General features: G+C 42.8%; 1 protein-coding gene across 1 annotated transcript in view; it reads left to right on the forward strand.

Moving 5' to 3' along the window:
* ZCCHC17 (zinc finger CCHC-type containing 17) overlaps positions 1–25,366 on the forward strand; it is a 55,923-nt gene extending 30,557 nt beyond the window's left edge. The window contains exons 6-9 of the mRNA XM_059135496.1: positions 5,694–5,794; positions 7,546–7,691; positions 24,461–24,618; positions 24,905–25,366. Of these exons, the coding sequence (XP_058991479.1) occupies positions 5,694–5,794; positions 7,546–7,691; positions 24,461–24,618; positions 24,905–25,061 (562 nt within the window). The 3' untranslated portion in view covers positions 25,062–25,366. The remainder of the gene's footprint in view (positions 1–5,693; positions 5,795–7,545; positions 7,692–24,460; positions 24,619–24,904) is intronic.
* Positions 25,367–25,605: the final 239 nt, after the last annotated feature.

Here is a 25,605-nt window from a genome sequence, read left to right on the forward strand (position 1 = left end):
CTTATCTCCCAGAGTGCCTGATGTGTAGTGATTATTAGTTAGTGCTTTCATTTACTCATTTATTCAACAAGTATTTTTTAGGTTCATATTCTATATTAGGTACAATAGCCATACCAGGTTTTCTGCCTAAGGGCCTTACTGCCTAGGGCAATGAGATAATTATGCAGGTCACTTTAATAAAAGGCAAATGTAATAAATGCCAAAAGAGTAGGTTAAAGAAAGGGTTTTAGGAATTAGCTTGAAGATGATGAATTGATTTCAGGCCCCGATGGCTGGAAGAGAGGTGGAATTTGAGCTAGTTCTAGAAGAACGGATAAAATTTTGTCAGGCAGCAGGGGAAGGAATGGTATTCCTGAAAGAAGAAATGATTTAAGGAAAGGCATGGGGCAGGAAAGCACAAGGCACATTTAGGAGTCTTGTTTAAGAAAAGAAGAGGATACAGTCAAGTACTAAAATGTAAGGCTTGAAAGGTATGTTGGGGTCAGATTGTGGAGAGCTTTGACTTTAACTATCAGTCAAAGAGCATTAGTTTTTTTTGTTTTGTTTTGTTTTAAGATTTTACTTATTTATTTGAGAGACAGAAATCACAAGTAGGCAGAGAGGCAGGCAGAGAGAGAGAGGGGAAGCAGGCTCTCTGCTCAGCAGAGAGTTCAATCCCAGGACCCTGAGATCATGACCTGAGCCAAAGGCAGAGGCTTAACCCACTGAGCCACCCAGGTGCCCCAAATAGCATTAATTTTTTTAAAGCCCTGGAGCATTTGCTTTCTGCTCAGGTCATAATCTCAAGGTCCTGGGATTAAGCCCCACACTGGGCTCCCTGCTCAGCAGGGAGTCTGCTTTTCCCTCTTCTCCCTGCTTGTGCTCTCTCTTGCTATCTCTGCCTCTTTCTAAAATAAATTAAAAAATATATATTAAAAAAATTTTTTTAAGCCTTTTAGGGGGAGAGGCTGCTGATCATTATAATCTCTCCTTGTACCCCATTCTCTGATCTCACCCTGTTTTGGTCAGTGGCTTAGTGCTGTCTCCAGCCTCCTACATTTCCATCAGTATCTAACTTTCATTTTCCATCAGTATCTAACTATCTTACATTTCATCCCCCGAGTGTGAGAGTGTTAAAGGCAATCTGTAAATGGAAAGGGGGAAAGGCAGTTTCCAGGTAGGTTTAGCCAGCATAGCATAGTCTTTTAGAAGAGTGTGGTTCACCATTATAATTATCACCACATATAATTATTATATGTCTCCTTCTGCTTCTAGACTGTAAGCTCCTTGAGAAAGACTGTATTCTGCCTTTTTGACACACTCATCATTGGCACTGGTGCTTGCCACTTAATAGTTGAACAAAAGAAAGGTTAATTCAGTTGTGTGCCTTGCTTAGAGGGACTGGAGGAGGAAACTTGCTACTATGTAGCTGCAAAGTAGCCAGGCCTAAACCAGCATGGCAGTGAGCACAGAAAAGGGAGGAAGGCAAGTGATTCATTTGTTGAGTTGAGTATTGGATAGGAGTTATGATTTGGCTTGTCATATGTTAGAAACCCCATAATATTGGAATTGATTATAATAAGGGTTTGTTTAAGCTGTGACTCATAGCCACTTGAAACTCAGCTCCACAGATAAGGATATCTGAATGCCATGGAGTTTGTGACTTGCTCAACTTATGTCCCCAAGATCCTGCCCTGGTTTTTAATTAATTAACTTATTTAAAAGGATGTTACTTATTTATTTTAGGGAGGGAGAGAGTGAATGCACAAAGGGGAGGGAGAAGCAGACTTCCTGCTGAGCAGGGAGCCCAATATGAGACTCGATCCCAAGACTGAGACCATAACACAAGCCAAAGGCAGACACTTAATGCATTGAGCCACCCAGGCGTCCTTTCTCTACCCTTTTATTTAAAAATTATTTTATTGTGGTGAGAACACCTAACATGAGATCTACCCTCTTAACAAATTTTTAAGTGTACAATATAGTATTGTTGACTAGGTACAATGTTTATAGCAGAGCTCTAAAATTTACTTCTTATTTAACTGGAACTTTATGCCTGTTGATAAGTAACTCCCGTTTCCCTCTGTACCCTCACTCCCCCACCCCCACCTTGGTTTTTCTAACTCAAGCTTTATTCTTTGAAATGACCCTCTCCCATGACCATACCAGAGTGTTGACCCCTGTCCTTTGAATAAGATTATGCTAGGGCAAAACCTGGGAATTGGAGCAGACATTTTCTTTTTCTTTTCTTTTTTTTTTTTTAAGATTATTTATTTATTTATTTGACAGAGATCACTAGTAGGCAGAGAGGTAGGGGGGAAGCAGGCTCCCTGCTGAGCAGAGAGCCTGATGTGGGGCTCCATCCTGGGACCCTGAGATCATGACCTGAGCCAAAGGCAGAGGTTTTAACCCTCTGAGCCACCCAGATGCCCCACTTGAGCAGACATTTTCCAAAACTTAAATCGTGCTTGTTTACACTGCCCAATGGATAGCCACTAAGTTACATATGGTTACATATGGTTATTTAAATGTAAATGAAAATTAAATAAAATTTAATCCAATTCTTCAGTTACACTAACCACATTTTAAATGCTCAGTAGCCACAGATCAAAATATTAGTCAATAGTACAGACATAAATTTATAGAACTTGTCCATCATGGCATTCTGTTGGACATTGGTATGCTAGATGGAATGTGTACTACCCAGATACAGAAAAAAATAAGACATAGACTTTATTTTTTTAAAGATATATTTACTTATTTGAGAGAGAGAGCCTGAACACAGGGAGGGGCAGAGGGAGAGGAACAACGAGAATCTCAGGCAGACTCAGTGCTGAGCTTAGAGCCCAGCATGAGGCTTGATCCCACGACCCCAGGATCGTGACCTGAGCCAAAATCAAGAGTCAGATGCTTAGCCAACTGGGCCACCCAGGCACCCCAAACATCGTCTTTTTTTTTTTTTTTTTTTTTTTTAAGATTTAATTTATTTATTTAACAGACAGAGATCACAAGTAGGCAGAGAGGCAGGAAGAGAGAGTTGGGGGAAGCAGGCTCCCTGCCAAGCAGAGAGCCCAATGTGGGGCTTGATCCCAGGAACCTGGGATCATGACCTGAGCCGAAGGCAGAGGCTTAACCCACTGAGCCACCTAGGTGCCCCAAACATAGTCTTTATCTTTGATGGTATCTTTCATGGTACAAAGGTTGAGCCAAAATATAAGCAAATCTAACAAAACGACCAGATGTTGTGGGAACACAAAAGAGTAATTAACCCTGCCTCTGGTGGTAGGGAACATTTTAGCGAACATGTGGTGTGTAAGCTGAACTGAAGAAGGACCAGGACGGAATATGGCGTATCCTGGTCTTTCTGTTTCCTCTCCAGAGCCAGTGTATTAGCTAAAATGCATCAGGTGGGTAGTTTTGTCCTGTTCTGATGCTGTCATCCTGTGTTTCTCTGGGTAATGCAGCTTTTTTGGCAAAATATTTCTGGTTTTGCTGGACTCTATAGTCTTGGTGAATAGTTGGAAAAGCTTAGGTGAAGTCAAAGTTCAAAGTTAAAGAGGTTCAGGGTAAGGAAAAATATTTGGAGGCAAGAGCACAGAATTTTTTTTTAAGAGTTATTTCTTTGAGAGAGAGAGAGAGCATGAGTGGAGGGAGGGGCAGAGGCAGAGAGAATATTAAGCAGAATCCCTGCTGAGTGCAGAGCCCGATGCGGGGCTTGATCTCATGACCCCAGGATTGAGATTTTTTTTTTTAAAGATTTTATTTATTTATTTGACAGAGAGAAAGATCACAAGTAGGCAGAGAGGCAGGCAGAGAAAGAGGGGGAAGCAGGCTCCCCGCCGAGCAGAGAGCCCAACGCGAGGCTCACTCCCAGGACCCTGAAATCATGACCTGAGCCGAAGGCAGTGGCTTAACCCACTGAGCCACCCAGGCGCCCCCAGGATTGAGATTTGAGCTGAAACCAAGAGTTGGATACTCAGTCAGGTGCCCCAGGAACATAGAGATTTCAACAAATATTTTTAAGTTTTACTTTATTTTATTTTATTTTTTAAAATGTTTTTATTAATTTGTTTGGCAGAAAGAAAGAGAGAGCGCACGCACAAACAGGGAGAGTAGCAGGCAAAGGGAGAACCGGGCTCCTTGCTGAGCAGGGAGCCCATGTGGGTCCGGTCCCAGGACTCTGGGATCATGATCTTAGCCAAAGGCAGACGCTTAACGACTGAGCCCCCTAGGCGTCCCTCAGCAAACATTTATTGATGCTGTTGCTTGCCAAGCTTTGGGCTAAGGTGTGAGGAAACAAACATAAGTAAGATACTGCAGAAAGGGCTCACAATCTAGAGAAGAAACATTAATGTATCAGGCAATAAAGGGCTAGGACTTTATTTAGGCAATATATGCTAGGACTGCAGTGTAGATAGACTACAGTTTGAGTTTGAAAAAAAGAGTGATCCAGAGTGACATTCTTCTGTCAAACATTTCTGAGTACCTACTCTCTGCGGGTACCATGTGTTATGGTAAAGGTCAAAGAGAGACATCTGGGGTGTATAGGCTCTGCTGCTGGCAGGAGTGTAATTGGTAAACATTATAGAAAACTGGCTGGCAGTGCTTGCTACCTCTGATGCCCTACAACCCAGTATAGTGTTCCACTCCTACCGGGCATTTCCCAACAGAAATGGGTATCTATATCTGTCACCGAAAGATGGGCTAGAAAGTTCATAGAAGAAGTATTGTTCATAGCAGAAGCTACTCAGGTACCCATCAACAGCAGAATACTTTATGGCAATGAGAATCAGTAATCTACAGCTGCATACAGCAATATGGATAGATCTCACAAATGAGTGAAAGAAGCCAGACACAGAAGGGTCCATACTGTATGTATGATTCCACTTACACAATTTTCAAAAACTGATACAATTGATCTATGCTCTTAGAAACAAGCATAGTGATTAACTTTGGAGGGGCCTTGGAGGTGCTGGCAATGTTCTGTTTCCTTATTGGAGTGAGGGTTTCCTGGGTATGTTCCAATTGTGAAAACCAATCAAGCTGTATGCTTATAAACACTTTGTGCCTATATTATACTTTAGTAGTAAATGTAGAATTTTTAAGAAATGATAGAGGAATGTGAACAAAGAGATGAATTCTGGCTGAGGTCCTCAGGAGACAACTTGATAGAAGGAGAGGTGGTGACTAAGCTGAGCTTTGAAATGTTTGGGAGTGGTGAGGTGGGAGGGAAGAGGGGAAGCAGCATTTCGGAGAGAGGGAATTATGAGCAAGGGCATTGAACCATCTGGAGACGGTCAACTAGTCCTCTTTGGCTAGCAAATCTCATGCAAGTAAAGTTGGGGCTGGAGAAGCAGGTTAGAGGCAGATCATGGAAGGCCTCAAGTACCACAGTAAAGGTCTTTTAAACCCGGGGTTGACTGTGTCAGGGTTACTGGGGGCTTAGCGAGGTAATTATATCTTCATCCTCTGTGCATTGGTGAGCTGAAGGCATCTCATTCATAATTATTAATTCAGAGCCTGTCCGGAATTAAAAAAAATATCTGTTTCATGTTGTTGCTTTCCCCGCTTGTCTCCCCATGCAGGACGCTTTTCCTTCTTCTCCCTTCTGCCTGCCAAGGACAGAACAAAAACTCAGCCTCCAGCATTACCTTCTAGTATCTCTGGCCCCATCTCTTAAGAAGGCCAACAGTCAGTATCCTTTTCGTTAACAGGCAAGAAGAGAGGCGGCGGCGGTCCTTCCAGGATTACACTGGGCAGAAGATCACCCTCGAGGCTGTCCTGAACACCACCTGCAAGAAGTGTGGCTGTAAAGGTAAGGTGAAGCCTCTGCCGGGCCAGTCCTTCCTCCTTGTGATGGACCTTCACTAGGTGGGGGAGGTCGCCTGTTTTGGGTGTGGCTCACCCTGCTTTTTAGTCAGTGATGGCCTCACCTGCTTGTGCTGTTAATCCTCCTAGACTCTTACCAGAGTTCATGCCCTTTCTGTGTCCTCTTCTGAATGCTGGCCCTGCTGGATACTCTGCTGTCCACCTCACCCCCACCTGTGGTTGACGCCCTGTGTGGGCAAGATCCCCATGTACTGCAACCGAAGCGGGGAGAGTGTTGGATTATGGTTAGCACTGTAAATTTTTATCTCCAAGGACCATTACTATTCTGCAGCAAAAATGAAGTGATTTGGAAATATATTGCCCAAGGATCCAAGTCAGACCTTTTCTTGTTCTTCCTTGTTTCTTTAACTTAAGACTTCTGAATACAGTCTCCTTTTAGTACTAAAGAACACAGGCTAGCTGCTCGCTCAGGTTTCTTCTGGTCCTGCTCAGGTGATTGAGAGCGCTCTCAGTCTGACTTCCCTCGTCAGACCTATCCTGAGAGGGATTGCCAGCGTCTCATTTTCAGAGTGACCTCAATTTGTCACCCCTTCTCCCTTGCCTTATATTTACCTGGCTTTCTTGATTTTTCTACACCAGTTGGTAGCGGATTTGTGCCCTGATTGGTGTGGGAGTTAAGCCCCTACTTACCATTAATGTAGAGGGAGGAAGGAAAAAAGAAAAATGGAAAGAATACCTCCTCAGGGGAATTGTGTAATCATCTCAGATATTTGAAAAACTATGCTGTATTCCCCTTCCAGGCACCATCTAGCTTCTGGATCCAGAGTCACAAAGCAGTTTACGCATAGCTTTTTGATGATCTCTTGGGATTATCTTTGCCCCTGAAATAGGGTCTACACAGGCTTGGATAAAATCAGCTCTGTAGTAGCTGTTAAACGGCCGCTTGATAGCACTGAAGGTTCAGGGAGGGTGGGTCCTCTTACCTTCAGCTTATGTCCAACCAGGTGTTACTTGAGGCAGAGAAGAATAATGAGAGATGGAATTTGTCTTAGCAAAGGTCAGGCCCTAGGTGGTTGGTTTTGGTGCAGCAGGAACAGCATTGAACAGGGAGGCATGAGACCTGGAGTAAGTTTGAGCTCTGCTGCTCTTTTTGTGACCTTGAGCTACTTCTCTACTCCGGGTCTTTATATCTGCACACGCAGAGCTGGATTTGATGATCTCTAAGGCCCTTGCCAAATCTGACAGTCTGAGTGTTGAGTGCCCCAGGTGACTGCCTGTCTCTCAATGTGTTAGTTTGGATGTGAATGCCACCTTCCTGCCAGCTGCCTAAGAGCTCTCTTCCTGTAGGGCTTGGCCTGCCACTCGGCTCCCTTTGCTAAGCATTCTGCTCTCTGGAGCAGCCTTTCAATGTCGGGAATAAGTTCCAAGCAGATCTTTAAAAATTACTAAGCCCCATTGCTAATGAAAGGCAGCACAAGTCTGCTTCCTCTGCCATTTCCAAAGCAGTGCCAGTGTCTCCCACAGCTCTAGGACCAGCTGCTGGTCTGGCTCTGGTTGAGTGGGCAATGCCATCTTGAGGTGACAGAAAATCTGCTCGGAATCCAGCAGCTGCTCTGAATGAACTCAGTAATACTTCTTCAACCAACCAGCCCCTTTCAGGAGCCTCTAGGGAAGCTCCACCTGCCAAGAGGAGAGGCTGCTTCTCCCCTCCCTACGTTTTCTACCTCTCTTCTGCAGGCCACTTCGCAAAAGATTGTTTTATGCAACCAGGAGGGACCAAATATTCTCTGATACCTGATGAGGAAGAGGAGAAGGAAGAGGCAAAGTCAGCAGACTTTGAGAAGCCTGACCCCACGAGGAATTCTTCTAGAAAAAGAAAGAAGGTGAGTGCTGTCTTGCTTTTATTTATCATATTTTTTAGGGTTTTAAAATAAAAATGTACTTTTTGCAGAAATTTTAGAAGTCTTGAAAAACATAAAGAATATTAGGATCTCCTGTAATCTTTCCAACCAAAGAGACTTACAGTATGTTTGGTACATTCCAATCTTTTTACTTGGTAATGATGATAGCTAGCTACATCTACATTTAAACACAAAATTATGGTTGTACTAGGTCTAGTTTATATTATACTTTTTTCATTATATGTATCAAAATAATTTTCCAATATCTTTAAGTGTTCAAAAACTTGATTTAAGAACAACATACAATATTCTACCCTATGACTGTATGATGGTTTATTTAATAATTTTTCTGTTGTTGGATATTTTTATTACTTCCACCCGAAGTCTTTGGCCATATCTCTTACTGTTTTCTTTGGATAAATGCCTAAGTAAGATTACTGATTTAGGGCTTTAAGGCTCTTGATACATTTTATCAAATTGTCTTTCCAGAAAGTACTTCTCTGTGCCCAGTGGTGGATAAGAGTGCCTGTCTCACAGAGTTCTGTCTCCTGTATACTGATTACAGCAGAACAGTTCATAAAACAGACATTATTATGGTGCTGAAAAAGACAGGGCATTTGTTGCATGCCAGCCAGAGAGGGAACGGAAAAAAACTGTGCTGTAGTTTGGTCAGGAAATAGTTGTTCTCATATTGTGTATTATCTTTCTAATTGTGTCCAGCTATTGGGTTTTTGTTTCATTTTGTTTTTTTAAAAGCTTCAGCAATTTTTTGTTGAGTGGTCTTTTTGTTCCAGGTAGTGCAACCCTAGGAATAAAAAAACTATGATCAGGTCCTTGTCCTCAATGGGCATTCCCTACAAATTAAGCATTACTTCATTTTATAGGAGAGGAAAAGGCCCTTTATACCATTTTAAGAACTAGCTAAGTGTATGAATAATAGTTTCTTTTTTTTTTAAGATTTTATTTATTTATTTGACAGAGAGAGACCACGAGTAGGCAGAGAGGCAGGCAGAGAGAGAGAGAGGAGGAAGCAGGCTCCTGCTGAGCAGAGAGCCCGATGCGGGACCCGATCCCAGGACCCCGAGATCATGACCTGAGCCGAAGGCAGTGGCTTAACCCACCGAGCCACCCAGGCGCCCTGAATAATAGTTTCTTGATCTGTATATTCTCTCCCTGGTGATCACATCCCTCATAAGACTTTAACTGCCTTGATGGCTCCCACATCCCTAACTAGTATCCCACAGGTACCTCAGACTTTGGCTTAGAGTCCCTCAGACCCAGGTTTTAGGCCCTCTGTGTTATAGACCACCTATGTAACTTTGGGCCTTCCTTAATTTTCAAAGGAGGATTGTTGTAGTCTTTGATGACATTGTTCCTTGTGAGGGCATGCCCAGCTCCCCAAGATACATAGAAAACACTGACAAGTTAAGTGCTTAATTAATGTTGGCTGTCATGACTACCATTCTGTCTTCTTCAGCCCTCCTCCCTACACACACACACACACACACCCACCACACACACCCACACACCCACTATAAAAACGACACCATCCTTCTATCTTATTACTTGTTTCTGTCCTTCTATCTTGTATTACTTATTTTAATGGCAGTAATAACCTGCCGGAAGGAAACCAGCATGTCATTTGTTTTCCTCTCCTTTCCATCCCGTATCTGTTCAGTCATTGAGTCCTGTTAATGGCACTAAGTATTCTTTTCTCCTCCTTCCCATTCCTTCTACCGTGTGCTGCACTCTCTCCTGTCTCTCACTCACAGACTATTGAACTAGCCGAGGGACATTTTATTTGCCTTTCACCTCTTAGTTCCAAGTTCCCAGGAGTTGGGTCTAGGCATCTGATTTTTTTTTTTTTAAAGCATCTTTATCTCACTGCTTGATTCTCTTCATTATTATGACTTTTTTGCTCTCTACTTTAACTCTGAATGTTGGGGTGCTCCAAGGCTGTCTTGTTACTCTCTTCTGTTCTCTGACCACCTCCTCTCTGGGTAATCTCATCCTGTCCTATGGTTTTGAATGCTACTTACATGGTAATAATACCCAGATTAAGTATTTGTATCATTATTTTTATCCAAATCTGTAATTCCATCCCTGACTTTCTTTGGCACTTCAGATTTAGAACTCTGTCTGCCTACTTGACATCTTCATCTTATTGTAAAGTTTGTATCAGGCTTAACACACCCTACAGCTCTTTAATTTTTCGATCCAAAGCTGCTCCTTCCACATTTTGCCCTATCTCAGTGAATAGATCACCATTCCCTGAGTTGCTCAAGCCAAAATCTATAGGCTTTGCATTTGGTGTAACTGTTGTTTTCTTTAAATTGTGGTAAAATATCCATAACATAAATTTTACCATCTTAACCACTTAAATTTTTTCTAAGTTTTATTCATTTAAGTAATCTCTACAACCAACATGGGGCTCAAACTCATGGCCCCAGGATCAAGAGTCATGTGCTCTTCCAACAGAGCCAGCCAGGTGCCCCCCCTTACCCTTTCTTTCTTTATCTCTCTCCCTCTCTCTCTCTCTCTCTTTCTTTCTTTCTCTCACAGAGAGAGAGAGAGAGAGAGAGATCACAAGTAAGCAGAGAGGCAGGCAGAGAGAGAGGAGGAAGCAGGCTCCCTGCTGAGCAGAGAGCCCGAGGGGAGGCTTGATTCCAGGACCCTGAAATCATGACCTGAGCCAAAGGCAGAGGCTTAACCCACTGAGCCACCCAGGTACCCACCCACTCTTATTTTTAAAGATTTATTTATTTTATTTTAGAGAGAGAGCATGTGCACATGTGTGCATGTGTGGGAGGGGCAGAGGAAGAAAAGTCTCAAGCAGACTTCCTGCTGAGCTAGGAGCTCTATGCAGGGGCTTGATCTCACCACCCTGCGGTGGTGACCTGAGCTAAAATCGAGTCAATACTTAACCGACTGAGCCACCCAGGCATCCACCATCTTAACCATTTTTTTAAAAAGATTTATTTATTTATCTTAGAGAGTGAGTGGAAGGGGCTAAGAGAGAGAATTGCAGCCCAGACACCCACATGGGGCTTAATCTCATGGCTCTGAGATCACGACCTGAACGGAAACCGAGAGTTGGCACTCAACTGACTGCAGCACCCAGGCACCCATAACTTTTTTACATGTGCAGTTCTTTGGCATTAAGTAAATTCACATTGTTGTATGGTCATAACCATCGTCTACCTCCAGAACTCTTCGTTTTGCAAAACTGAAACTGTGCCCATTAAACACTGACTCCTCATTCTTTCTCCCTGGCACCTGGGAACCACCATTCTACCATCAAGTGAGAAGAAGAGGTGAACATGCAAAAGAACACAGGCCTTTATTTGGGATCTCAGAATTGCAATTAGTAGATCACAGATTTGTGTCACTCATTTACGGAAAGCCAAGGGTTTTTCTGAGAGAGAAGGAAAGACGTAATTACACGGTGTAGCTGAAGAAGAGAAGAACAGACCCTGCTAGTTTGGTGCTGACCAGCTGAGCCACTTCTCATGCCTGTCTTCTTGATTATTTTACCAGTGCTATCAAGTGGAACTGTCACTGGCATGTCATAATTACCTTCCCTGTCCTCATGTGATCAAATACCAGTCGGTCTGTTAGAGTGTTACGAGCAGCTGCTTATATAGCAATTGCTGCTTCTGTCCCCGTTCAAGAGCCCATCAATTTGGAAAGGAAAATAGAGCTTAAAAATGGAGTCTCTTATGTCCAGAAATTTTAGACAATTCCACATGACTTTCTGTCTATGATTTAGGTAGACAGAGATACCTAGGTATCTCCTATAAGTGGAATAACACAGTATTTATCTTCTTTTTTTGTTTTTTGTTTTTTTAAGATTTTACTTATTTGTCAGAGAGGTAGAGCACAACAGGGGGAGCAGCAGGCAGAGAGAGAAGCAGGTTCCCCACTGAGCAAGGATCTGGACCCTGGGATCATGACCCAAGCTGAAGGCAGACACTTAACCAGCTGAGCTACCAGGCATCCCAGTATTGGTTTTTTTTATGACTGGCTTATTTGACTTAGTAAACTATCCTGAGGATATATAGCATGGGTCATTTTCCTTCCCTTTTAAGACTAAATAGTATTTCATTATGTGTACACACTACAGTTTGCTTATCCTTTCATTTGTTGTTGGCCGTTGTGTTGCTCCCACCTTTTGGCTATTGTGAATAATGTTGCTATGAACATAGTTGGGTCAAATATTTCTTCAAGACCTGCTTTCAGTTCCTTTGGGTATATACCGGGAATTGGAGTTTCAGGATTATGTGGTAATTTTGTTCTGACTTAATTTTTTTTTTCTTTTTTTGAGGAACCACTGCACTGTGTTTCATAGTGACTGCATCATTCCTACCAGTAGTGCACAAGATTCCATTAGGGAGTAGTGTTTGTTAATTGTCATTTAGGTAAAAGTAGGTGATGGTGTTGTTCAGTTGTTCAGTTCTATGTCTTTCTCATTTTTAAAAAAATTTCCAAGAGAGCATTATTAAGATATCCAGTCACACCATGTGTCTTCCTATATAAAACCCTTCAGTGATTTTCCACAGAACTTAAAATAAAATCCAAACTGCCTCCTGTGAAAACAAACTGTCTAAACCTACCAGCTACTGCTTTTAGTAGGCAGTAAATTATATTTAGCCAAAGCATTGTTTTTTTTTTAATATATTTATTTTTATAGTTACCTTCCACTTAAAGCATGGGATTCAGGCTTTCTATTTATAGTTGTTGTTACAAAGTTTCCCTTTTAGTAAAACATTTTTGTTTTTTCTTAAAGTGGAAATACATCAGATTTTAAGAACAACTTTAAAGGGTGGGGAGCCTGGGTGGCTCAGTGGGTTAAAGCCTCTGCTTTCAGCTCAGGTCATGATCCCAGGGTCCTGGGATTGAGCCCCACATCGGGCTCTCTGCTTAGCAGGGAGACTGCTTCCCTTCCTCTCTCTCTGCCAGCCTCTCTGCCTACTTGTGATCTCTCTCTCTGTCAAATTAAAAAAAAACATAAAAATTTAAGGGGTACCTGAGTGGCTTGGTCAGTTAAGCATCCAACTCTTGATTTCAGCTCAGGTCATTGTCTCAGGGTTGTGGGATTGAGCCACGAGTTGGGCTCCTCACTCAGTAGAGACCGAGATTCTCTCTCTCCCTCTCCGCCCCCACCCCCATGTGTGGTCTCTTTCTCTCTCTCCCCCTCAAAACAAATTCATAAATCTTAAAAAAAAATTTTAAAGTAAAAAATAAGCAGTTTGTAAACACATCGAGTAAAAACTGTGGCCGTGGGGTGCCTGGGTGGCTTAGTGGGTTAAAGCCTCTGCCTTCGGTTTAGGTCATGATCTCAGGGTCCTGGGATCGAGCCCTGCATCAGGCTCTCTGCTCAGTGGGAGCCTGCTTCCTCCACTCTCTCTCTCTCTGCCTGCCTGTCTGCCTACTTGTGATCTCTGTCTAATAAAATAAATAAAATCTTTTAAAAAAATTTAAAAAATTGTAGCAATATTATAGGAATGGCACTTGGAAAACACTGATTTTGAGCAGTGGGGATACTATTTTAGTTTGGTACTATTCTCCTATATTTCCAAAGAAATAGAAATTTATAAACCCTACCTACTTCAGGCACTGCCTTCTAGAGGCAAACCTTCAGCATTGCCAGACTTAGCTCAGCTCCCTCACAGAGGCAACAACCTCAGACCCTTACTGCTGGCAAGATTTCTTATTTTTGAACACAGGACTTTATTTTTCATGCTGGTGTTCCTAGAGCCTTTTTCATAGAGGTCTGAAGACTGATTTAAAGAGGGAAAAGAGACGTTTCCACTATTTATAACCTCATTATTGAAATGTACAGCAAAAGAGAGGCAACCCATAACCTCACTACTTTACCAGGGTCTATACTGCTGGGGCACGTTTTTTCCACCAACTGTTTTCAGATGCACATTTTACCTAGATACGGTAAAGATGTATATACCGTTTTGTTTCCTCCCTTTTTACCTTGTCATGAGCATCTTTCCATGTTTGCCACACGGTCTTGTAGTGCTCATTTGCAGTGCGATCTAGTATCACGTCAGGTGGATGTGGAGGGATTGGGGGCGGCAGGGGAGAGTGGCACTTCAGAACCCGGGCTGTGAGACACATTGCCTGTGTTCTGATCTCAGCCACCTCCTCACTGGGGATCTTAGTGTAATTACTAGCTTCTCTGAATCTGTTTCCCTGTTTGTAAAATGGGAGTGATAAGCATCTACTTCGTAAGGTTGTTAGGATGAGGTGATGCATGTGAAACTCTGAGCACCGCGGTGGGATACAGCACAGCCCGGCACCTGTCAGCTATGAGTGGCTGATGCTTAAAAACGGGCTTTGTGGTCAGAGACTGGGTAAGTAGACACTAGATTCAAGTAGTTCATTATATATTCTAGATACCAATCCTTAATTAGATGTGTGACTTCCTGCAAATATTTTCTTCCATTCTGTGACTTGTCAATCTGTTGAATTGTCTTAATCTGTTGATAGTGTCCTGTTTTTATTCCAGATTTACATTTTTATTTTTAATTTTATTTTTAGATTTTATTTATTTATTCGTGAGAGAGAGAGGCAGAGGGAGAGGCAGGCCCCCTGCTGAGCAGGGACCCCCCCCCCCCCCCCCCCCCAGTGTGGGACTCAATCCCAGGAACCCTAAGATCATGACCTGAGCCAAAGGCAGACACTTAACCCTCTGAGCCACTCACCTGCCCCTGGATTTACATTTTTAAAAAACACACCTAAAGCTTACCATATTAGCCACTTTTAAGTGTATGGCTTTTTACGGTGGTGTGAAGTACATTCTTGTAATCATGTGGGTGTGTGTTTTTAAGATTTTATTTATTTGACAGAGATCACAGGTAGGCAGAGAGGCAGGCAGAGAGAGAGAGAGGAAGGGAAGTAGGCTCCCTGCTGAGCAGAGGACCCAGTGTGGGGCTCCATCCCAGGGCCTGGGATCACGACCTGAGCCGAAGGCAGAGGCTTTAACACACTGAGCCACCCAGGCATCCCTGTAATCATGTGTTTTGATGCACAAAAATTTTAATCTTGTTGAAGTCCAACTTACCAACTTTTTCCTTTTGTTTCCCATAATTTTGGTGTCATACTCAAGAAACCATTGTTAAATCCTGTCATGAAGCTTCCCCCCTCTGTTTTCTTCTAAGAGTTTTATAGTTTTAACTTCTGTATTTAGGTCTTTGACCCATTTTAAGGGTTTTTTTTCGTATATGGTGTGACTCCAACTTTTTTTGGGGGGGGCATGTGGATCTTTCCAGTTTTCCCAGCACCAGTTTTTCAAAAGAACTGTCCTTTCCATACTGACTGGTTTTCGCATCATTGTTAAAAATCACTTAACCATATATGTAAGGTTTTAGTTCTGGCTGACTACTCTGTTCCATTGGTCTGCTCATCTCTCTGTATGCTCTGCCGCACTATTTTGATTACTCTAACTTTGTAGGAAGTTTTGGAATTGGGAAAGGTCAGTCCCCTAACTTTGTTCTTCTTTTTCAAGATTATTTTAACTGTTTGTGGTCCCTTGAGATTCCAGATAAAGTTTAGGATGGATTTTTTGATTTTTACAAAAAATATTGGGATTTTGATAGGGTTGCATCAGATCTGTAGATTGCTTTGTGTGGTATTGGGATATTAACCATATTAAGTCTCCCAGTCCACGAATGTGGATATTTTTCTATTTATTTGTGTTATCCTTAATTTCTTTCAGCAGCATTTTGCAGTGTTCTGTGTACAAGTCTTTTTGCCTCCTTGGTGAAGTTTATTCTTTTTTAATGCTATTGTCAGTGAATTGTTCTCTTTATTTCCTATTTGGATTGCGCATTGTTAATGTATAGAAAGAAATACACAAACACACACACAAATATATGTATAAATACAAATGTATTTGTATATACACATATATGCAAATATGTGTATATACAAATGTGGATATATATAGTTAATGTATAGAAATGCAACTGATTTTGGGGTGTTGATTTTGTATCCTACAACTTTGCTGAATTCACTTAGTAGTTCTAACAATTGTTTTATGAAATCTTTAGGATTTTCTGCATTTAAGATCATGTCTGCAAACAGGTGATTTGACTTTTTAATAGAGCTGGGTATTTAACAGCTATTCTATTTATATATCTGTTTCAAGGATTGTTCTTTCTCTTTCAGCCTTTTAGTGAGTAAACAATATATGTCAGATTCCTAAAGCGGAATATTTCACTTCTGTTGGTCTTTGGTTAAGTTGGTTTGCACTGCTTAATACATATGGTACAATGAGTTATTGCTTTGTTTCTAAAGCTGCTTTGAAATATGTATTTCATTTCACCTTTTGGTGTTATTAAGGATCTGCTAGGTATGAGGCTCTTATATGAACTGCTTAGTCAACCTGTTATCTTACCCCCCATCACTCTTCACTTAGTAGAGGAATGGTCTGATGAACCATGGCAGTAATAATCGTCATACTTTATTATTTATTATTATTATTTTCTAAAGTGTCTTTGTGTATTTGAACTTCTAACTCATGAGTTGTCTTTGATTAAAAAGTGATCTAGGGAGTTGAAATGTTTAAAAGTTCCTCCTTGATCCCCTCTACCCCCCCGTTTCTACCAGGGTTTCATCTAGCATCATTGTCTTTTCACCTTAGTGTTAATCCCTTCATGATCTTTGATGCCTTGTATTTGTTTAGTGCTGATGGTTTGTAAAATATCTTCATGTTTTTTATTTTGTTTTATCTTTATACACCCCAATGAAGTAGCCAGACTAGGTGTTACTGTTCCATTTTACATATTAGGAAAATGGAAAGGAATGTCTCACCCGAAGCTACACAACTACCAGAGATAGATTCAAAATAAGAACCCAGACCTTCAGATTGCTAGCCCTGTGTTCCTTTTTTCTCTACTGCACTTCAGCCATTATCTCACAGTGCCTCAGTTATTTACTCAACAGATGTGTATTGAGTACTTGAGCATGTCTGTTGTGCACTGGTAGGTGCTTGACTTATCAGGACTCACAAGGTCAGTTTTACTCTGTCGCCAGCTACTCTTAGCGACCGTTTGATATTATCTGTTAATCTATTTCTTTTTCCCCTATGGTTCTGTTTCTGTTCACAACAATAAATCAAGATTCTAGGCCTCCTATCTGTTTCCTTTTACCCTCTAAATCTTTTTTTTTTTTTTTTTTTATAATTTTTAAAACTTCCTTAAGTAATCTCTAAGACCAATGTTGGACTCAAACTCATGACTCTGAGATCAAGAGGTGCATGCTCCTCTGACTGAGCCAGACAGGGACCCCTACCCTTTAAATCTTTGACTTCAATAGGAGATTGACTTTCCTTACCAGAGGAAACTCCTACTGGAAATGGATGTTTTGGGCTTGTGAGATTCAGACACCTGTTCTAGCACTGGTTGGCTCTGGGAACCACATGTGGAACTGAGTAGGTTCATCTGAGGGGAAATGCCTTCAGCAGTCCATGTTGCCGAATAAATTAATGGGTAGCAAGCGTGCCCAGTGTGTGGAAGCCTATGTGATGGGCAAGTCCCATGAATTAAAGGTTGTATACAACACCTACACTCAAGCAACTAAAAGCATAAGTAGAAAGATGAGCACCCAGGGTGTTTCTGGGGGCAGAGGACAGACACCCACTCCAAGGGTTTTATTGGATCACATAGAAATCCAGCAACAGGAAATCAAGTGTGGTTGGGCCACTCAGAACTGGAACCAGAAAGTCAGAAATGGGCTATTGAGTTCTCACTTCTGCTTCTTTACTAGACTGCTTCACTGTCCCACTTTTTTTTTTGCAGTCTGGTGAGAATATCTAAGGTAAAGGAGAAGGTACTAGGCATGTTGGGAAACCAGGAAATGGCCCCAGATAAAGAAAGGATGTCACATGTTCCACATAATGCCTAGCACTGCATTACCAGCTACCTTTGAATAGGCAGCGTCCACAAGCTCTGCTATCTGTAGCTCCTTAGTTCCTTCACTCAGTGAGACCTGCCCTCAGTTGGGAGAGTAACAGAGGCTGAGTCCTGTTGCTGCTGGAAGGTAATAATGAAGGGAACAGGGGTAGGAGCATGGGATCCTTTTAGCCCTGAGGCTCCCACCTTTTTAAATCAAATATACACATAGTGAATGCACATGTTGTCCACATACCGAGTACGCATTGGTTTGGTCCTATATACCCATTCAGTACCATGACAATTTTTGTCCAAGTGTCTGAAAATTGTAAGTCATTTTTTGGGGCATAATTAGAACAAGAGGAAACTATGTATTGAAAATGGAAATGGGCTATGAAGTGGGTGGCAAAACAGAAATAGAGGTTTTTGTAGTGAAGCCCTGGATGATCTTTCCATGAATCTTTGGCCTATACTTTGCAGGCTTCTTTCTTTCACTTATCATATGCCATCATGGATTTTTCTGAATCGGTGCTGTATAAGAAAGCATGTGCACTGAGGATCAGGCTGCCTACAATTATATTGAAATTTAGCCGCACTTGATCCAGAATATAATTTTCTTCTTCCGATGTTGCTACTGTATTTACTCTCTGCTCTACTATCTATAAAAGAACAGATCAAGGATTGTCATCCCTTGGCTGAAGTACTGGATTTTCCCCCTTTTCCAGAGAACTTCTTCAGGCCTATTTGAGATAGAGAGGTTGCCAATCCTGGACCCATTCTGATAGAACGCAAGGTTGTCCAGGGTGGTCTGTTCAAAAGCCTTACGTGATTCGCATTCTATGGAATAAAGTCCGAGTTCCTTGAAGATTCTTCACAATCCCAGCACCGTCTCTGACCAGTTCCTTCCCACACACAACTGTTCTTTAACCTCCTTTGTTAAAAGTGTCTATGTGCCAAACTCTGTTCTAGTCACTGCAGGTATAGTAGTGAACAAACAGGTAGAGTCCCTACCTTCATGGCACTTACACTCTAACGGGTCCCAATGAACTGGTAAACAAATACAAAATAAGACTAATATGCCAAGTAGTGGTAAGTGCTATGGAGAAAAATTAATTTGATGATGAAAGATAGGGAGTGCTGGAATGGGGTTAGTAGGGAGAGGCTACTCACCATCGTAGATAGAGTGGTGAGGGCAGTCCTTTCTCAGAGTGCCATCATTGGGTGGACGTTTGAAGAAAGACAAGAAGCAAGCTCCTCTGAGAAGTGGAAAGCGAGGTTTCACCAAGGGTAGTAGCCAGATGTTCCGAATGAGCTTGGTATCTTTCAGTAACAGTAAGGAGGTCGGAGTAGGAAGTTAGGGGAAACTGGATCATGGAGGGCCTTCTAGGAGAATATGAGGATTGCACCTGTCCTGTTAGAGGGAAATGGATGTCGTTAGAAGTCTGACCAGGGGGACAATGTGATCTGGCTTCCCTTTTAGGAGAATTAGTCTGGCTTCTGTGTGGAAACTGGGCAGTCAGAAGGCAGCAGGCTAGTTGGTAGACAACATTAATAATTCCGGTAAGAGATGGTGGTGCTGGAGGTAGTGAGGAGTCAGCAAAGCTGACAGAGTTTGTTGAGGGATTGGATGTAAGGTAGGAAAGAGAATAGTTGAGGATAACCCCACAAAGTTTTTGGACTGAGTAACTGGTAGTAAGGTAGGAAAGAGAACAATTGAGGATAACCCCACAGAGTTTTTGGACTGAATAACTGAAGATTTGCGTTGAGAGGAGAAGGGATGCAGAAGTAGGTGGGGGCGTGGGGAGCATTTGGGCTTTAGTTTGAGGTTCTCCCTATGAAGACTGGAGGGAAGCAGAGGTGGTGGGGGGGGTAGAGGGCCTGTCATATCCACGTGCACCTACCAAGGGAAGGCAGCTGGATGTGTAGTTTGGAGTTCAGAGGAGAGGCCCACGTAAGAGATAGAAATTTAGGAGTCAGTACATACAGATTGTATTTAAGTAAATATCTGAGGTCACCTGGAGAGTAAATACAGAGAGAGGGCAGGGCTTTGAGGACTTGAGTCCCAGCATGTCCCAACTTTTAGAGTTAGGACTCCAACTGGAGGTGGGGACAGACGAGCAAAGGAGACTGAAACGGAACAGCCCGGGAAGTTAGCAGAGAAGTAAGAAAATGTGGTGGAAGTTAGGGAGGAGTGTGTTCTAAGGCAGATGGACTGTCAAGGTATGACTGATTAATCAAGTAAATGAGAACCAGGGATTTGGCCCTGTGGAGGTCATTGGTAACTTGGACAAGAACCGTTTCAGTAGCGATGGGGTGACAGTGTGGTTAAGGTTGTTCAGGAGGTTTTTTCAATGGAAACTATTACGTATTTGTTTATTGGGGGGGATGAATTGGTGAAGGAGGGGGAGATGATACAGGAGAGAGGGGATGATCCTCAGATCCAGGGTTTTGCATACAAGAGAAGGGATGGATCTGGTGCATAGTAAATAGCTACACAGGATGTGGTTTGTCGCTCCTGGTGGCTTGTCGCTCGTTGAAAGATATTTCAAGCATTTGCCTCTTTCTGACTTCCATCTAGCTGGAAGGCCCCAACTTCCTTCTTCCATCAACACTACCACCACCATTCCACCAGCCAAGACCATATTCATGCTTCAGAAGCATGACGCCTGCGTATCTTCCATGAAACCAACCTCAGATTCCTCAGACATGATGGCTTTTTCCCTTGTGTTTCAATGACATGGTTTTTATACTTTTCTTATGTTACTGTCATGAACTCCCTAGTATCTTAATTAGTTTTTATCTTTGATTAGATAATGTGTTTCTTGAAGGCTTATTATCCCTGATTTCTGACCTTACTCAACTATTTTAAGAGAGATTAGTTTAACAGATATTCCTGGCTCTTAAAAGGTACTCAATAAGTATTTGTTGAATGAATGTACTATATAGTTACAAGGAGTTACTCTTTCCCTGGTTTGATGAGGTTGGCTCAGGCTTGGAGGAAAGGGGCCAGGCTCCACTACTCAGTGGGTTAGTAGGTACTCTGAATTCTATTAAAAATTGGCATGTTCTCCTTATCTCCTAAGCAACACAGTATGCAACTCGTGCTCTCCAAAGTGCTTTGTAGGTAGTAAAATTAAATACATATTTGTGAGTTGATTGATAAGCCTTTTTCTTCTGGTCTTATCTTTTCCAAGTTATGGTAAACTAACTGCTGAATTACAGGTAAATTCTATCCAGGAATTGCACTCTATCTTACTTCCCAAAAGTTTACCCCAGTGAACTTCTCAGTTTGAGAATCAATCATTTCTCAAGAGTAATTCTTTTTTTTTTTTTAATTATTTTATTAACATACAATGTATTATTTGCCCCAGGGGTACAGGTCTGTGAATCATCACGTTTACACACTTCACAGCACTCACCATAGCACATACCCTCCCCAATGTACATATTAGGAGTAATTCTTAAGAACAGATAAAGAATAAATGCTTGCTTGGTTGATTTTGGGCCAAAATCAGAGCCTTTTGGTTGGGAGGTGCTAAGATAGTGCTGCCCATAATGCAGATGGGGCGAAGAGAACATCCACTTTGGGACCCAGCCCAAGTCAGATCCCGGTTCTGCCATGTGGGCAAGTCACCTTGTCTGTCAGCCTCTCTGAACTTACCATTTTTTTTCCTGAAAATATAGGAATAATTATGTCCACTGAATGGATGTGTTGTGAAGGTTAGAGGAGGTTATGTGCAAAGTGCCCAGCTTAGCATCTGGAAAATTAGGTACTTTATAAATGTTTGTGTTGTTTCCCTTTCTCAGTTTTTGTTTGTTTTTATCGTGCTGGAGTGCTGCTGACCTGTTGCAGAATGAGAGAAAATGGATGGGCCAGCTGCTGTCACCAGACATTGGCTTTTCCTGGAGAACAGTTCTGAGCAGTGGCTTCTTTCCCATGTCCCCTCCTGGCCTGTCTGCCAGTGGCTTATGCCCAGGGTCATTTTTTTACCCTTTATCTTCTGTTCCACTTCCCCCTTGGATGAAGTCAAGGGACCAGAAGCCAGTGTCACTTCTGGTACTCCATCTTCTCCCGTCTAGCCGCTGCAGTGATCGACGCCACCTGCTGGAGATTTTCTTTGTTCAGAGATTGAGGTCTAGAAGACTAATACCCCTCAGCACTTTCCGTATTCTAGCGGGAGTCCACCTTACAGCCTGTGAATTCTTCTTCTTCTTTTTTTTTAAACATATATATATATATATATATATATATATATTTTTTTTTTTTTTTTTTTTTTATCACAAGTAGGCAGAGAGGCAGGCAGAGAGAGGGGAAGAAGCAGGCTCCCTGCTGAGCAGAGACCCTGATGCGGGGCTCCATCATGACGTGAGCCGAAAGCAGAGGCTTTAACCCACTGAGCCACCCAGGCGCCCCAGCCTGTGACTTCTTACAGCCTGCATTTTTGAGAGGGAGGAAAATGAAATAATGCCAGACTCTGAGTTAGAAAGCACAATGACCTTATCACCTGAGTGGTCACTTCACTTTACTTCTCTGAGTTATAGTTTTCTTATATGTAGAATGGGAATAATAATTCCTGAATTTTTGGCCTTACCAGATTCTTATTATAAGATAAAGGATGCAGAAAGCTTGAAAAATGCTCTTTGGACGTAAAAAAAAGTACTCCTACTGTCCTTCCTCATTTATTTATCCAGGGCAGGCCAGGCTTGGAGGCGGGGGGTACCACACTCCACGTGTGCTTCACTTTCCCAGGACCCTGTCCTACCTCCGGGGCAGGATCTGGTGAGGCTCCCCAGGCCCTGTATCCCGTGATGGGCTTCCACGATCTTGTCATCCGGAAGGTGCAGTCCCATAAGCCAAACTAGTGATTTGCCAGTTCTCAACTGCCCCTAGCTGTGGTTCCTACTGCTTGGTAATGGGGGTCTGGGAAGCTTTGGTCCCCTCTCTCTACTCCACTGGAGACATCAGGAAAGAATTCTGGTTAGGGTAATCTCCTCTCAACACTTTGATTCATTTGCTGTGGATATGTGGCTAGACTGTCAGAACATTCTGGGAGTTCTCTGAAATGACAGAATAATACTTACAGCTGCGGCATACTGCCTGCTGTGTATCAGGCACTTAGTGCCTGGTAATTGATATTTATCTTGTTTAATCCTCACAGCATCCTTTGAACTAAGTATTTATTATTTGCAGTTTACTGAAAGGAAAACTGAGGTTCAAAAAAGCTAAGTGTCTGTTCCAAGTTACACAGCCATTAAGTGGCAGCTGGAATTTGAACTTTATTCTGTCTTATTCCAAAATCGTTGGCGCTGACCACTGTACCGTGAGGCCTGCCTCTGCTCTGTAGAGGGAGGGGCCGGTCATGTGCTTCTGAGGGAAGCTCAAGAGATTTCCAGTCATCCAGTCTGTGTGCAAACCCCTCCCTGTGTGATCTGGGGCAGGCGGCTCTCAGCTGGAGCTGTAGATACTCCCTCATTACCCCTTCACCACAGACAGGCAGCCTGGGTGCTGTTCTCCTCTCCATTTCACACTTGAGGAAAGTACGCCTCAGGAGATAAAGTGACTCGTCCTGAGTTACAGAGGAAGGATCGGAAGTGGCAGAGCCAGAACTTGAGGCTGGGTCTACCGCCTGCTTCGGTGTTCGTCCCTCCTTTCTCACGGCGGGCTCCTGAGGCACACGGCCATCTGCCAGTTTGGGAGCCTGTAGGGGGAGCAGGAGCTGCGCCTCTTCAGTACCCTCTCTTCGTTCTCCCTCAGTCTCTGCTTCTTAGAAACCTTCCTGAGGCAGTAGGAACATTTGAAATTCAAGGAAAAGGTTATATGTTGCTTAAAAACTGCTTGAAGCCCTGCGCACAGAAGCCTGGGAATCTGCTGCCCATCTTTTGTGTGAGTTGGTGTTGCTACTTCGGCAGCACCCTGTGGTGCTTATAGTCGGAGAAGAGAAAGTTCTTTCTGGGCTTTTCTCTTCATCCTTATAATCTTCCAAGGTTGTTGTGTTGGAGATGATGCACACCAAGGGCAGCAGCTGGAGCCGTACTCATTGATGGCAGCTGTTCTCCCTGGCAGCGGCCTCTGCTGGAAACCAGAGCAGGAGTCCAGGGCCCTGGAGCTCCCACCCAGTATGGGCCCCTGGGCATGTGAGGCACTGTCTCCAGGCAGACTGGGTGACCTCTAAGGACTAAATTCCTCCTCAGTATCCTGTGCTTTTTTTAAATAAAAGGATGCCTTTTTTTTTTTTTTTTTAAACCTAACTGGACAGAATTACATGAAATAGAAAGTAAAAGACTATGTTCTTTCCCCCATTCATTCATTCCTGAGGTAACTTGTTGCCAGTGTCTTTTCTGTTGTTCTCTGTGCATTTTAAATATATACAGGTACATGTAAATGTATGTGTATGTGTATATTTATTATATGCACACACTATATAATATGGTAAGCACCCCAGAATCTGGAATACATACTATATTATGACGTGGTCCTTTCACCCATTTGGGGCATTTTGTCTTATTAATACTTGGAAGACTTTATTCTTTTTAATTAGTGCTTTGTAATTTTTAAATTTTTATTTTTTTATATTTTATTTGTCAGAGAGAGTGAACACAAGCAGGGGGAAGGGCAGGCAGAGCAGGCAGAGGGAGAAGCACGCTCCATGTTAAAGAAGGAGCCTAATGCCGGACTCAAACCAAGGACCTTGGGATCATGACCTTAGCTGAAGGCCGTCACTTAACTGATGAGCCACCCAGGTGTTCCTCCTTTATAATTTATTAAATGATCCCCTATTGATTATATGCCATGATACTCTAAAGCAAATGTATACATGCAACATTGCTTTTAAATTTTCTTTTCAGGAAAAGAAGAAGAAAAAACATAGAGACAGGAAGTCGTCTGACTCGGACAGCTCAGACTCTGAGAGTGACACAGGCAAGAGGGCAAGGCACACATCAAAAGATAGCAAGGCAGCAAAGAAGAAGAAGAAGAAGAAGAAGCACAAGAAAAAGCACAAAGAGTGAGAGTGGAAAGAGTAGAGGGGGTGGTTGAGAGGAGGAGGTACCAGGAGCCTCGGTGTCTTAAGCCCTGGCTCCCAGAAAGACTCAGTAGTGTTAGTACGACCTCCCACCCCACTGACTCCTCACCCACGGGGGAGATGGCTTCCCCTCGTGCAGCAGGCAGGTTTGGGAGTTAGATGTCAAAGCATCTGCCTGAATGACTTGTTAACTTATCATTCCTGGTCCCTTTGCAAGTGACCCCTGCAGCTCATCCATTCATTCACTTCAACTTCCTTTATTCGGCAGGAGGTCCTGTTACCCTCTCCAGCTGCCACTGCCAGAGCCAGATTCCTGCACAGGAGTCCAGGCTGCAGCCACAGGTACTGCTGTGGAGGCAAGTCTGGCTGTAGTTGGAACAGGGATGGGCCCCTCCCTGTTGGGTCTGCCCTGGGCTGACTGGTGAGTGATCCCTGCGGCATCTAACACGGGCCAAGGGAGACCAGCAGGATGAGGGAGAACATGGTAAGAAGTGGTGCTCACTTTTTCCATTCCCCCTAACGTGATTCTCCCATGCTACAAGTGACAGCCAGAAAACCGTTGTTTGCAGTGACTGAGCTTGTGTGTGACATTCTGCCAGACCACTGAACCAGACAGCTAAAGCCAAGTTCATTGCTTTACTTTGTATTTACTACTGTGTGAGTCACTTGGTTCCACTTCAGGTCTCTGCTTAAATTCCTGGCACTAAATGGAAGTGTTTTTGGTTTTAAACCTGCTGAATGTTCTTATTACTATAATCCCTCTTCCTGGTAATTTAGACTTACAAGTCACCAAGTCTGCATTAGTTGACAGAAAAACATTTAATATGTTACTTCAGACCTTGGAGAGAGGCCCAGCTGAGATATAGAGCCAGAGACACTGACAGGTCACAGCCTTCTTAGGAGATCACTTATAAGCCCTCTCTTCTGTAATGATTAGATGACCTCTTCTCCCAGAGCTGATTAGAGAAC

The sequence above is a fragment of the Mustela lutreola genome, chromosome 10 (genome assembly GCF_030435805.1).
Source record: "Mustela lutreola isolate mMusLut2 chromosome 10, mMusLut2.pri, whole genome shotgun sequence".
Classification (NCBI taxonomy): domain Eukaryota; kingdom Metazoa; phylum Chordata; class Mammalia; order Carnivora; family Mustelidae; genus Mustela; species Mustela lutreola.